This window comes from Aythya ferina (assembly GCF_964211825.1).
Source record: "Aythya ferina genome assembly, chromosome: 1".
In the NCBI taxonomy this organism is placed as follows: Eukaryota; Metazoa; Chordata; class Aves; order Anseriformes; family Anatidae; genus Aythya; species Aythya ferina.
Genome location: NC_140296.1, coordinates 44,907,351 through 44,920,771, shown reverse-complemented (window position 1 = coordinate 44,920,771; position 13,421 = coordinate 44,907,351). Strand labels below are relative to the sequence as shown.

The 13,421-nt window shown below is 38.4% G+C and overlaps 1 protein-coding gene across 7 annotated transcripts in view; it reads right to left on the bottom strand.

Annotated features, from left to right (window-relative positions):
* Positions 1-9,768: 9,768 nt before the first annotated feature.
* Positions 9,769-13,421, bottom strand: part of SCEL (sciellin) — a 96,583-nt gene continuing 92,930 nt past the window's right edge. For all 7 annotated transcript variants that reach the window (XM_084518288.1, XM_084518294.1, XM_084518293.1 and 4 more), the window contains 2 exons: positions 12,661-12,763; positions 9,769-11,542 (listed from right to left, as the gene is read on the bottom strand). In XM_084518288.1, the coding sequence (XP_084374414.1) occupies positions 11,526-11,542; positions 12,661-12,763 (120 nt within the window). In that variant the 3' untranslated portion in view covers positions 9,769-11,525. The remainder of the gene's footprint in view (positions 11,543-12,660; positions 12,764-13,421) is intronic.

The window sequence follows — 13,421 nt, the reverse complement described above, 5'->3', positions numbered from 1 at the left end:
AAGAGAAAGAGGTTAGGACCAAGCATAGTGCCTTAGCATGGGTACAAGGACTTTTTCAGGGAGTTCAGCCAAATTGATCACAGGCGGGATAAGGTTCACTACATCTCGTAGTGAGCAGAGAGCAGGCCTGGAAGTTGGCTCTTCTTTGAGTAGGGCTGCTTTGAACCTAATCTCCATCTGGCAAAAGAGCTTAAACTTGTGCACACTTCAAATGCTGTGCTAATAATCAACGTGAGACACACTGTGTTTTGTTTTGTTTTGTTTTCCAGGTATTTCCTGGATGGTTGGATTTACTAAAGAGTAAAAATCTATTTCACTGTTCTGCTTTTGTTGCTGTATTTCAAATGTATGTAGAATTTCACTAACACATCTTCACCCAAGGGTGCTCATAAACACACTGTTTCATGGTCTTTATGCTGGCTTGCTAGTCTTCTGCAAAGATGGTTTGGACATCATTAAAATATTTTTACCTAACTGTTTAAAAAATATATATAGAGAGAGAGAATATTTGTCATTACTAAAAAAATGTTAACAAGCTCCATGCAGTGTCCCAACACTAGCTGACAAGTTACTGAACCCATAAGCTCTTTACAAAACACAATAAAGCCTTTATGGTTCCATCCATTTTTATAAAGTTATTGATAAAATATGTTTTAACACTGACCCCAAACATCTGAGCATGCCCATGAACCTCCTATTCCTGCACCTGAGAAACTGGGGTGGCAGAGAGGGGGCTGATTTTGGCTACTTACATGGCCTGCTCTAGCAGAATGTAGATGTAGTTGCTGATAGACTCCCAATGCAGAGAACAAAGAAGCAGGAAGTCTACAAATCCCATCTGCTCTTCTCTGATAATAAGCCTGTTGCTTTATTCTATAATAGCTGCAGGCTGGACCTGCCTTTCAGGCAAGCCAGTAAAGAATTAATTGCAGTAATCCAGTCTGGGTAATACAAAAGACGTGTTACAATAAGGTCAGAGCACGGATGGTAACCTCCAAGTCTGGTGAGATTTTAAAAGTGCAGTTCCATTCTGAAAAGTGATTATGAACGTAGCTTTATAAAAATAGAGACACTAAAGTACCAGCAGAAGTCCATCTAAACCAGTAACAAAGACTGATAGCAGCTCCTTAGGTAAAAACATACAAGAAGCAAGAAAAATAGTGAGGGATCCTCTCCAGCTTTCAGTAGTCCATGGACTGGGACATCTGGATCGTTTATTTTTTTATAGCTACCAATGTGCAATAATATTACATTTGCTGAGCCCCATTTTTAAACCATTTGTGCATTAGGACTCCACAACACCCTGTGGCAATTAGCACTGCAATTTAATTATGCATTGTAAGAAAAGCTACTTCCTATTATCTACTTTAAATCTGCTGCCTTTTAATTTAATTGGGTGTCCCTTAGTTCTGTTTTTCTAAGACGGAATGATTAATCATTCTCTATTCAGCTTCTCTTTTGTCATTCATGACTTATAAAACTCAGTTACTTCTCTTCCAAGCTGACAAGCCCTAATTTATATCGCCTTGCCCCCACAGAAGCCAGGCTGAACTTTCCATTGTTTCCTGTCTCCCCCCATAATAAAAAAATGAATTTTCCAACCTATTATTTCCTTTTAATTAAAATTCCTTGTTTTCTTATATCATGACAGCTTTGGGAACAACTATGAAAATTTGCTTGTAAATCCCAATATATTCACTTAAAGAAGCCGCCTTAACCAAAAACATATTGATGCCTTCAGATACATTCATGTATTCATGAGCATACCTTGCCTTGAAAAAGCTACACAGAATCTCCTCCAATGTATTATACATATCCAGATGCCTGTGTATTCCATTATTTATTAAAAATTGTACAAATTGGCTCAATAGAAAAGTTGAATTAACTGCAATGTAGTTCCCCAGAGCAGCTTTCATATTTATTCGTGTCTGATGTCACAGCTGATGCTTCCAATTTATTTGACACCAGGCATGCTTTGAGCAATAGGTTAAATGCCCGTGAGAAATTCAACAATGGGACATCTGAGCTGCTGGAGAATTTTTGCATGGGTACTGTCTGGTCCTAGATATTTTTTATAGCTAGACTTACAGATTTGTTCTAAAGTACTTGAGTAGATAAATATTTTCCTGGAGTTACAGTGTGGAACCTTCCTTTTCAATGTCTCTTGAGAACATTTTGCCTTCTTAGTTCTTATTTTCCATTTCCTGGTAATTTACATTATTATTTTTATAGAATTTCATTTTTTAAACTACTATAATTCTTTCTGGCTTTTTCCTTATTAAATTAACATTAAACTTAAAGTACATAGTAGTTAGTATGAATTTTCTATAGAATAAAGTTCAAAACCGCATCATTTTCTCTGAGCCCCAGTTTCTCCAGGAAATCAGTATTTATGATATCTAAAATATTGCCTATGCAATAAACATCCCTTCCCTTCCCTTCCCTTCCCTTCCCTTCCCTTCCCTTCCCTTCCCTTCCCTTCCCTTCCCTTCCCTTCCCTTCCCTTCCCTTCCCTTCCCTTCCCTTCCCTTCCCTTCCCTTCCCTTCCCTTCCCTTCCCTTCCCTTCCCTTCCCTTCCCTTCCCTTCCCTTCCCTTCCCTTCCCTTCCCTTCCCTTCCCTTCCCTTCATAAAGCATCAGCCTGAATCAGGATAGCTTGTTTCTCTCTTATGAGTCTTCACCAAGAATGACAGAAATACAGTTCACAGCTTATGGATTAGCCCCAGCAGGCAGCTGAGTACCACACAGCCACTGTCTCACTCTCCCCAGATGGGATGGGGGAGAGAGAGTCAGAAAGGTAAAAGTGTGAGAACTGATCAGCTGAGATACAGATAGTTTACTGGGTAAAGCAAAAGCTGTGCACACAAGCAAGGCAAAACAAGGAATTCATTCGCTACTTTCCATCAGCAGGCCAATTCCAGGAGAGGAGGGCCCAGCATGCGTAATGGTGTCTTGGGAGGATAAATGCCATCACATCCCCTCCTTCTTCCTCTATCCTACACCCCTGATGTTATACAGTATGAGACATCCCTTTGGCCAGCCTGGGCCAGCTGTCCTGGCTGTGTCCCCTCACAGCTCCTGGTGCACCCCCAGCCTCCTCGCTGGCTGGGCAGTGTGAGGAGCTGGAAAGACCTTGGCTCTGTGCAAGCACTGCTCTACAACAACTAAACCATTGCTGTGTTATCAGCATAGTTCTTACCCTAAATCCAAAACAAAGCATCATACAAAGCCCCTGTGAAGAAAATTAATCCTATCCCACACAAAACCATAACACTCCAAATGGCTAAAAATCCACAGCTCACATTTTGCCTGACTTGATTTCAGCTTGATTTGTCTTCAGGGAAAAGTGGCTGTTGACAGAGGAAAAATGTTTTACTTCATGATGACATGAATATACTGAGAGTGTTCAACTAACTCTGGTCATTAGTTTTCTCTCTCTTTTTTAAAAAATTTCTGTCATAATTAATTCTATCTATAGTTATTTGGAGAAGAAGATTCAAGAAATTCAGCAGTTGTACAATAAAGTGGGGAAAAATTACCATCCACGTTAGGAACTTTATCATTAAGGTAACTAAGTAATTTTCAAAATTTGTAAAATTTTAATAAGTATAGGCCAGCAGACTGAATGCTTTATGATATTGTAGTGATTTAGAAGTTACCATGTTAAAAAAATAAATAGCAATATGCTCAGCACTGGTCATGTGATATATCTAGGAAAAAAATAAGTATCACAAAAAAAAAAAAAAAAGTCCAGCACTAAATATGTTTGTTGAGAAGGCAAATCTGAGTGCACCGATAACACAGTTGAATGAATGTCTAAAGAGCATGGAAAGTTTACAGTTGTTTGGAAGGTTTTATTTGTGTCCTAGTTTGCATGTATTTAACTCAGAGAGGGGAATGGTTTCATAGAGTATCTGAACTTTCATCCAAATTCACTTTGTTCAAGCAAAAATTTTTGCTGGACATTCAGAAAAACCTGTGTTACTTTTTGTGATTTCTTTAATTCCCATCATATGGTATTAAAAACAAAACAAAAACAAACAAAAAAAAAACCCTCATGTTCAAAAACCTCTTCTTGCACTATCTTGAGAACTTTCCTGCAACAAATCATTTTCCAGCTTTAAAAACATTTTCCATTCCTTCTAGGTCTCAGTAGTGCTGTATCAATCTTTCTGGCTGTGATGGTTTCACACTGAAGGATAATTCAGCATGACCATGTTGCTCTCTCACAACCCCTCCTCAAAAAGACAGGTGGAGAAAAAATGGTGAAAAAAGCTCATGGACTGAGTAAGGACAGGGAGATCAGTCACCAGTTACCCTCATGGGCAAAACAAACTCAGCATAAGGGAGATTAATGTAATTTATTGCCTTATGATAACATACTAGAATGGTGAGAAACTAAAAGCAAACTTAAAACACCTTCTCCCTATCCACTCTCTTATACCTATTCCCCTCGAGCGGTGCAGGGGAACAAGGAATGGGGGCTGCGGTCAGTCCCTAACGCTTCATCTCTGCTGCTCCTTCACGGTTACTCTCTGCCCCTGCTCCATGCAGGGTCCCTCCCACAGGATGCCATCCTTCCCAAACTGATCCTGCAGGGGCTGCCCGCAGGCAGCAGCTCTTCAGGAACTGCTCCCACACGGCTCCGTACCACAGGGGCCATCCCCCAGGAGCAAACTGCTCCAGCAGAGTCCCCCACGGGTGGGTGGCAGCTCCCCCCAGACCCCTTGCTCCTTTGTGGGCTCCTCTCCATGGGCTGCAGCTCCGGCCTGGGGCCTGCTCCTGCAGGGGCTCTCCATGGGCCGCAGCCCCCTCCAGGCCACATCCACCTGCTCCACCGGGGGCTCCTCCATGGGCTGCAGCGTGGAGATCTGCTCCATGTGGGACCCATGGGCTGCAGAGGGACAGCCAGGGGCCTCTCCACAGGCTGCAGGGGAACTTCTGCTCTAGTGCCTGGAGCACCTCCTGCCCTTCTGCACTGACCTTGGGGTCTGCAGGGCTGGTTCTCACTCCTCCCTCTCCCAGCTGCTGTTGTGCAGCAGGTTTTTCCCCCTTTAAATCTGTTCTCCCAGCTGCCCAAGCAGTGTCGCTCACTGGCTCGGTTCTGGCCAGCTGCAGGTCCCTTTTGGAGCTGGCTCTGATCTGACATGGGGTATCTGCTGTGAGAGAGGGAGTTAGGAGAATCTTATCAAGTAGAGATAGAGCACTGACGGCATTAAACTAGGATGCTACTTAGTGTCTTTGCTAACTATGGTGCATTGTGCAAATAAACTAAAGCAAGAAGCCTTGGGCCCCTTACCAAGGTCAGTCTCTTAATTAGAGTGTGAGCCTATCTTAAGAAACTGGTAGAAACTGGTCCTGCAAATGGACAAGAGCCAAGGAGCAACTGAGTCTGTGCAAAGACAAGAGGTCAACTAGCAGTGACGAAGAAGAATCATCAATCTTCGTCCCCACGACCCCCAACGACCACCACCAGAATACACTGCGTGATGTGAGGAGTTTATGGAAATGACTCCTTGAAACAAATTTTAATATGAAGCAGGGAGATGTTATGAATATGTATAGGGGTATTGTGAAACTTCATGCATATGTAACTCTTTAGTGCATATAACCAAGGCAAGTTGCTGCCTCAGGTGTGCATGACTTTGGTGGAACTACTCCCCATGCTGCCCAGTGCAGCATAAACATACCTACTTTACAATCTTACTGATTGTGGAGTCCGTTTTCTGCAAGTCAGCTGGGCTCTGCTCACAGAGGCCACCCGTTCAACCTGCCCTACTCCCAAAACCTTGCCGCGTAAGCCCAATATGCTGACTCTGTGTCATTTTGGTCCATTCAGCAGGTGTACAGTCAGTGTATATGAATTGTGGTTTAGAGCGTATCCTTTTCAGCTAGATTTTTTCCTTGTGTTTGTTCAGATTTCTTCATAAGAAACAAAGATCCTCCTAGCCTTTCTTCACTGTTTCGTTTGTGTTCCTGCTAAGGAGATCTGATTCTACTTAGAAGGCTCAATTTAAAAAAAAAAAAAAAAAAAAAAAGAATTCTCAAAGCATGTGCTCTCCTCTGTCTGATACTACAGTGGAAGAGGCAGAAAAAATAATATTCTTTCTTGTTTTCTTCCCCAAGCTGTCCACAGATGTCAAAACACAGAGAATATTTTTCCCACAGATACTTTGGTAAACAGATAAAAGCAGTTTTCAAATGTATTATCAATAATATGCTTTTGTAGACTTTCTAAATAGTAGTTAGTATTTTTAATTATTGGCTGTCAGAGTTCAGCAAATTGGTTAGCTGGTACCACATTCTTAATTCCAGTATTTGAACTAAAAACAGGGTTTTTGTAATTCAAAGTTCCACCTGTGAAAACTTTCTAGAGGAACTAGAAGATGTGAAGATAAAGTAACATTTGCTAGAATATTCATCTTGCAGTCAAGTTTTACTGTTGATTTCAATGGCACCATTATTTATGGCGATTTTTTAAATTCTTATCCCTGGTTTTAAAATCACAGATTCTGCTTGTCCCTAATTGGCTTCTTTGCATAATGCTTTCATCTTCTTCTGAATCTTTTCTCCTTTTTCTGCTTCTTTTGTCTATTTTGACATGTGAACACTAACACTAATACTAATTGTTTTCCTCCATTAGGAAAAACATCTTGAAAGCCAGAAAAATATTGAATTTCCTTTTCAGAAATTATTGTTGGTTGTTTTTTTTTTTTTTTTTTTTTTTCCAGATGAGGTAGTTTTAGAATGTTGGCTGCCGTTGTTTTGACCACAATAGCTGTCTGAGCTTCCTAAACAGATGTCTGATGATTGTACAGCAATGCCAATACAGAGACAAGTGCTTTTGGCACGATTATTCTCAGATATTGAATCTAACAGGACAAAACCAAGCAGTTTTAAGTCTTGGCACAGGCTATGAGTCTGTAGCTGTCAATTTATAACTGACACAGTTATAAAAACTCCACACAAATAGTAAATCTACAGGTAGTTTGCTTGCAAAGGGAGGTGAAATCAGTTTTCCTTGAGCCACATACACAGGTGCAGCAGTACCACCCAGAGGCCACTGCTGTGCTGGACACTGCACAGAGAGAATTTAGTCCCTGACCAGCAGAATTCAGAGACTAAAAAGGCAAATAAAATAACGAGGCTCAAAAGAGATCATCTGAAGACATTTCTAGTAGTATGAAATGAAACCCCCAAACTCCCACTCCCTTGCTATTGTGTTCTTACCAAATCTGACCACAGGTAACTCTTCTAATATTGCTAGAAGGGAACATGGCATTAACAGAGATTAATAGAGAATCATTAAGACTGCTTTTAATTATAAATTAGACCAATCTGATGGCATGGAGAAATTGATAAAATCATAGAATCATATCTTAGAATGGTTTGGGCTGGAAGGAACCTTAAAGATCATTCAGCTCCAACCTCCCTGCCATGGACACAGACACTTCCCTCCAGACCAGGTTGCTCAAAGCCCCATCCAACCTGGCCTTGAACACTGCCAGGGTTGGGGCATCCACAGCTTCTCTGGGCAACCTGGTCCAGTGCTTCAGCACCCTCATAGTAAATAATTTCCTACCTATATCTAATCTAAATCTACCCTCTTTTAGTTTAAAGACGTTCTCCCTTGTCCTATCACTATACCTCCTGAAAAATTATCAGTTCCAGGATGTGTTCTTGCTCCTGGGACTGTTCCCATACTTTCTATCCCATAGTAATTCCTGAGGGGTCAATAGGTGAACAGCAGGCAGTACAACTATCCTGTGGTCCATGGGCTATAAGAATCCACCCTGCACAGATTGGAACATGTTATATTTCACACAACAGACCCTTAAACGACCTGGTTAAAACATAGGTAACACTGGGGGAGAAATTGAACTTGGCCCTCCCACTGTCTGGGTCAGTAAGCTTTTCAAAGAGGAGAGTAACACCATCGCCATGACTTTAAAAGATGAAAATTTTGAAGGGGTCTGATCTTCACAGCACATGCCTAATGTGCTTTGAGAATATCTGCAGATTCTTCTCCCTGAAATGCACAGAATGTTTCTAAGTCACAATTTTTCTGATGTGGGAGATAAGAACTGAGTTGCTCAGACAAGGCAAAGAGCAAAACATCTTGATGCCTTTCAAGTTAAAGAAGCAAATATCTAATTACCTTAAGACGTCAAGGATATTCATCAGTTAAGCAGCCAAACAGAGCATTTTTGGTCAACAATTTCAGACTTTGGCACATCAAACCTACCTAAGTATTAAGTGTCTTTATCCACTGTCTTTATGGAATGAAGTGTGTCTCTGGTGTTATGCTGCTGTGAAGAAAAACAAGGTGTTTGGGTACAGCAGAAAAGGAGGCTACATTTCTCCCTTGTAGTCTGATACTGACTTGACTGGAAGCTAAAACTGTCTCCTGGTGTAACAGAGTAGTTACAACGAACAACACTTATGATCAAAAAGCAAAAACAATGATGAAAGAGAATACTTTTTATCCTAAATAATAGGGTTACGTTAAAATATCAAGAGGGGAAGAGAGGGGACATAGTTCTGACCTATACACATTCTGAGAAAATAAACTGAACACATGAAACTATCCCGACACAAAATGCATCTCCACACCAAGAAGAAACATATTGAGTTGACCTTGTCAAACTCACAGAGATGTTTATTACAAGAGGAAAAGGACTGGAGGACAATGCTAACACGTTTGTCACTTTGCTTCAAGCACCACTAGGGAGGGCATGCTAAGAGTGTTCTGTAAGAACCTATAAATGATAAAACAGGATACATTACTACTCTGAATGTGTACTTGTGACATTCCTTGTTCATGTAAATATCAGTAGTTTTGATACCAACTACATGTTTAAGTGCATCAATATGTATCATATGCATTATTTCACTCCTTTTCTCCTATTGCTTGATTTTCCCCCTGTAGAGCTATGCCCAATCTTTGTAAAATAAAGTATCCATTACACATTGAGAAAACGTGCCTGATGAATCACAAAACCCCACGTAATTTAGTATATTATCTCTCAATACAGCTTTTCAGTCTAATTTAATGCATTATTGAAGATAACGCGTTCATTAAAACAGCTGCCAGCAAACTATTCGTTTGGATTGTTTCATGGAAGCATTAGTCAAAGAGAAATAAAACACCACATGCTAATGATATGCAAAAAGGACAAAAAACAATTAAGTTTTGATACATTGGTATTGAGATGTTAATATGATTTTTTTTTAACGAGTACTGCTATCCAGGCTTTTATATAGGAAATATAAAGCAACACATAACCGGTGTTTCTTTTCAGGAAACTTACAACATACAATAAAAAATAACAAAAGAATAAAAAATAAGGGGGGGGGGGCTGGAGGCAAAATTACCAGGGCTGTTCAGCAAGGATGAATTAATGAGCACAGAATTATTATTTATTGTTTCTGTATTGCTATGTCTCTGTGAGCGAGCATTTAAGTAGCAGATATTTGGATCCACAGTTTTCTCCTGATCTCCAATGAAGACAACTAAAATCCCCTCAAACTCTGTCCTGGATTCTAATGTACTAGCTCAGATGAATATCCAACCTCTACCATTGCAACTCAGCCTTAGCAATAACTGTTGGTCTATGAACAGGACCAAATTTATGACCCAATATTAAAACATCTCTACTGATTTTCTCCACCTGTTGTGCAAGTCTCATCACCCTGTTGAAGCATTGGGTAATACTGAGAGTAGTTTAACCACAGTATGTCGTCAGCAATAAGCACACAAACACACAAATATTGATAATAGATTTAATAAAGGTACTGCCATTAATTCATAAGATTTTTTCATAAAAATAATGAAACCAATTATCCACTGTTTCATGGCCCTTTTTCATATAACAGTACAAACATGCTTTAAGCCAGGCAAGACAGATTGTATCGTTATTCAGCTGAGGGTCCAATGGTTTAAATTACACATAAATCCATAGCTCCTGTCTCCACTAGTGTAGGTGCAGTTGAAGAGAGAATGTTTGGCTGTGATAATTGTTCAACACTCTAGTGTTAATCTATGGCTTTGGCACTTTTTGACTTTCTAAGCTCTGCTGAGGTTCAGCAGCCTCCAAAAGCACCCTAATGCTATCATATTCATGTCTAAGAAATCCTTTTCAGATGAGAGGTAAGGGAAGAAAAGCATTTTTAAATAACCATGATCTAAAACTTCTCAAGGCGGAGACTAGTAGTTAACACCTTTGTTTCTCCAGTAAACCACTGAAATAATTATTATTTTAGGCAAATAATGCAGATAAATTAGTGTTGCAGAAACATATAACAAAGAATGAACTCTTCTTTCAGTTTCTATACCTCAACAGATATACATTGTACAAAAGGAAAAAAAAAAAAAAAAAAAAAAAGATGTTTTCACCGTAGGCTCAAGAGAAGCAGGGCATCTGGCCTAATGGAGATGTCTAAAATTTGAACTATTCACTCCAGTTTCCTCTGCAAATAATGGAATGTAAAACATACGTTCAGAGTATGGGTAACCTCATCACAAAATAGGTGTTTGCAATATGACCAACTGAATCATTTCCTAAAAATATCTACTTCTCTCTAGTGACTATAAAGACAGAATAGATTAAGTAACTTAAATGTAGATGTCCACACTGTAGGGGTTTAAATTTAGGAGAGATTAATCCATCCCAGGTGTTCAGATAGGCAGATTAAAATAGCAGAAAAGATAAATACAACAACATAATGTCACACTAAGTATGTAATTCCTTGATTTCATGGCAACTATTAGTGTGCACATAAAAAAAGAAAAACAAAACAAAACAAAACAAAACAAACAAACAAAAACTAACAACAACAAATATGTAATACAATAGTTACCAAGCTTAAAAATATGGAGTCTGATACTAATAATTTAACCCTCCTAATAATTTTTGTCTAGCATCCCTCTGCAGTTTATAGAGATCTATTTTCCAAAGATTATTTGGAAAAACAATAATCTTAAATTTATCATCTAGGCTACTTGGGAAGAATCTTACTCTGGAGACTGATGTCTGTCCTCAAAGCATGGAGAAAAACCCACCTCACTGAGTATGAAACCAGTAGCTTAAAATGAATAGATGATTTTCAGATGGCTAATCTTAGATGAGATTAATCCCATTCACACTACATAAAGATAACAGCTCCTTATTTCTGAGGAGATGTGGTTTCTGAATAGAATACAACATCCTTCAGAATGGGTGTGTAAATTCTGCAGTTCATAACTTTTCAATAAATTATCATTAGTTTTCCATACAGTTTAGCAATTTCAGAGATCTGATGATCACTGAACAACATCTTCTTTCACTTTCAGGAATGTGTGTATGAAAAGGCATCTAAATTCTCCTGGAATTAATTCTTTTGGGAACAATGCAGTAGGACTGCATTTAGAGTACTTATTTCTAGAAATTAAAATTGATAATTTTCCACAGTGGTTTGAAGTAGCAGGCCAATACACTTTACTAAACATTTGTGGAACTTCTTTGTCTTGTTTTCTTTATGTTAAAATTAGTAGATCCATTTTTCTGCAAGAGAGAAGAGATTGATCAGCAATGCCAAGCACATAAACATTCTCTAAACATCACTGAAATTTAAGACAATTAATTGTTTTTTAGAAAATCTGCTGGAGTCTGCCTGTCACATCTTATCATTTGCTGAAATAGGATATATAAGTTTATAACACTTAATACTTAACACTTAAGAAATACTATAACACTTAAATACTTTGGTATTTCTTTATAGAGTTTTGTAACTGTCACAATGCCTTACTTTTTTAATCTGGACTCACTCTTCTCATCCAATTTTGCAATGGTTAATAACATTATGTTTTTTAACAACACACAATGTTTGATATAATAACAGTTTACATGATTTTCTCCCAAAATAAGTACAGAGGTGAACACCAGTTTATCAGAACATTTCATTTAGGTTTCCATTTGTCTTTATTTGATACTGACATAGTATTAGAAATTAATAATTGCCATGAAGAAAGAAGACTTAAAATGTAGCAACTTTTAGAGGAGTTAAAACAAAAACTTCTTTCTTCACCATGTTGCATGTTTGTTTACTCGCTGTCCTCCTCACATGGGAAAGAATGGCACTCACAGTCTAATATTTTCATTATACTTTAATAGATTTCGTAACTGCTTTTTTTTGTGTGTGTGTGTGTGTGTGTGTGCGTGCGCGCGCGCGCCAATGACATTAGGGTTCTGACCTCAGAACCCTGTTCAGAATACCTCAGAACCTTGTTCATTTCAGAATAACAACCTGATCCTTGGATACCCTTGAAATACATTCTTGTGACTTTCAGAGCAAGATTTATTTGCCTTACTGTAGGGTCTCCATTGACTGCACAGGTAGGACTCTACAGGTTATAATGAGAGGTGAAGACATCTCACTCACAGTTACAGAATAATTATTGTTTCTAGAACCTGGGCTTGTATATAATCATAAGCAATTCTGAATTAAATACTTTGAATAGATTTGTGTACACAGATAAAAGTGAAAGTGAAAAAAAAGTGAAAGCAGTAGCTGCATTGTAATATATTGAAGTTATTTGAATGAAGTTCTTTATGATTTTTTCCTTATGTTCAATATGATATATATTACCTTCTTACCTTTATGATATATATTACCATCTTACCTTTAACTTTGGAATAGCAAGGCTCACAATGCACAGTTTGTCTGTAAATCCAAATGCTGTCTCCTGCTTTCAAATCTTCCAGTGGTCTTTTGCATACTTCACACTTCAATGCACAAGTAAAAGTAAAAAGAAAAATTAAAATAAAGCCCTTCACTATTCATTCCCAGCATGCTGTCTTTCAGCAAGTAAACATACCCAGACAAGAATAGGGGTTATGAGAACTGCTATATTGTCAAATCTGAACTTTGAAAAAATAGGTTTCATGAACACTAAACTAGACTTCTAGTTAGATATCTATCTCAGCTGGTTCCCTATGTTCTATTTACCAAATCCTTCTCTCCCCCAGACATTTCCAGAGGGTAATTTCTCTGTTAGCATAGAAATTTATTCTAAAATAAGATGATTCACCCTGTCAAGGTCTTTTTTTTTTTCATTGATTAAAGGGAGCACAATCAGACTTAAACATCCAACATCTCAAGGAAATCTTATTTCAAACTGTTTTATAATAACTTATCTTAACCATAAAATATGTTACTCATTACTGTAGATTCCAAAGATCGCTGTAATAAATTTATGGAAAAGCTAACTTTTGAGATACAGAAGTATTTCGCCTTTTTCATATATGAAACTGCACAGATAAACACAGATGCTAACTTGCCAAGTTCACAAGGAAATCTTACAGTGTATCAAATAGCAAAGGAATTCTACCTACAGAACAGAATTTTGACCACCAGAGCAGTTGTGTTTTTTTGTCTGTTTGT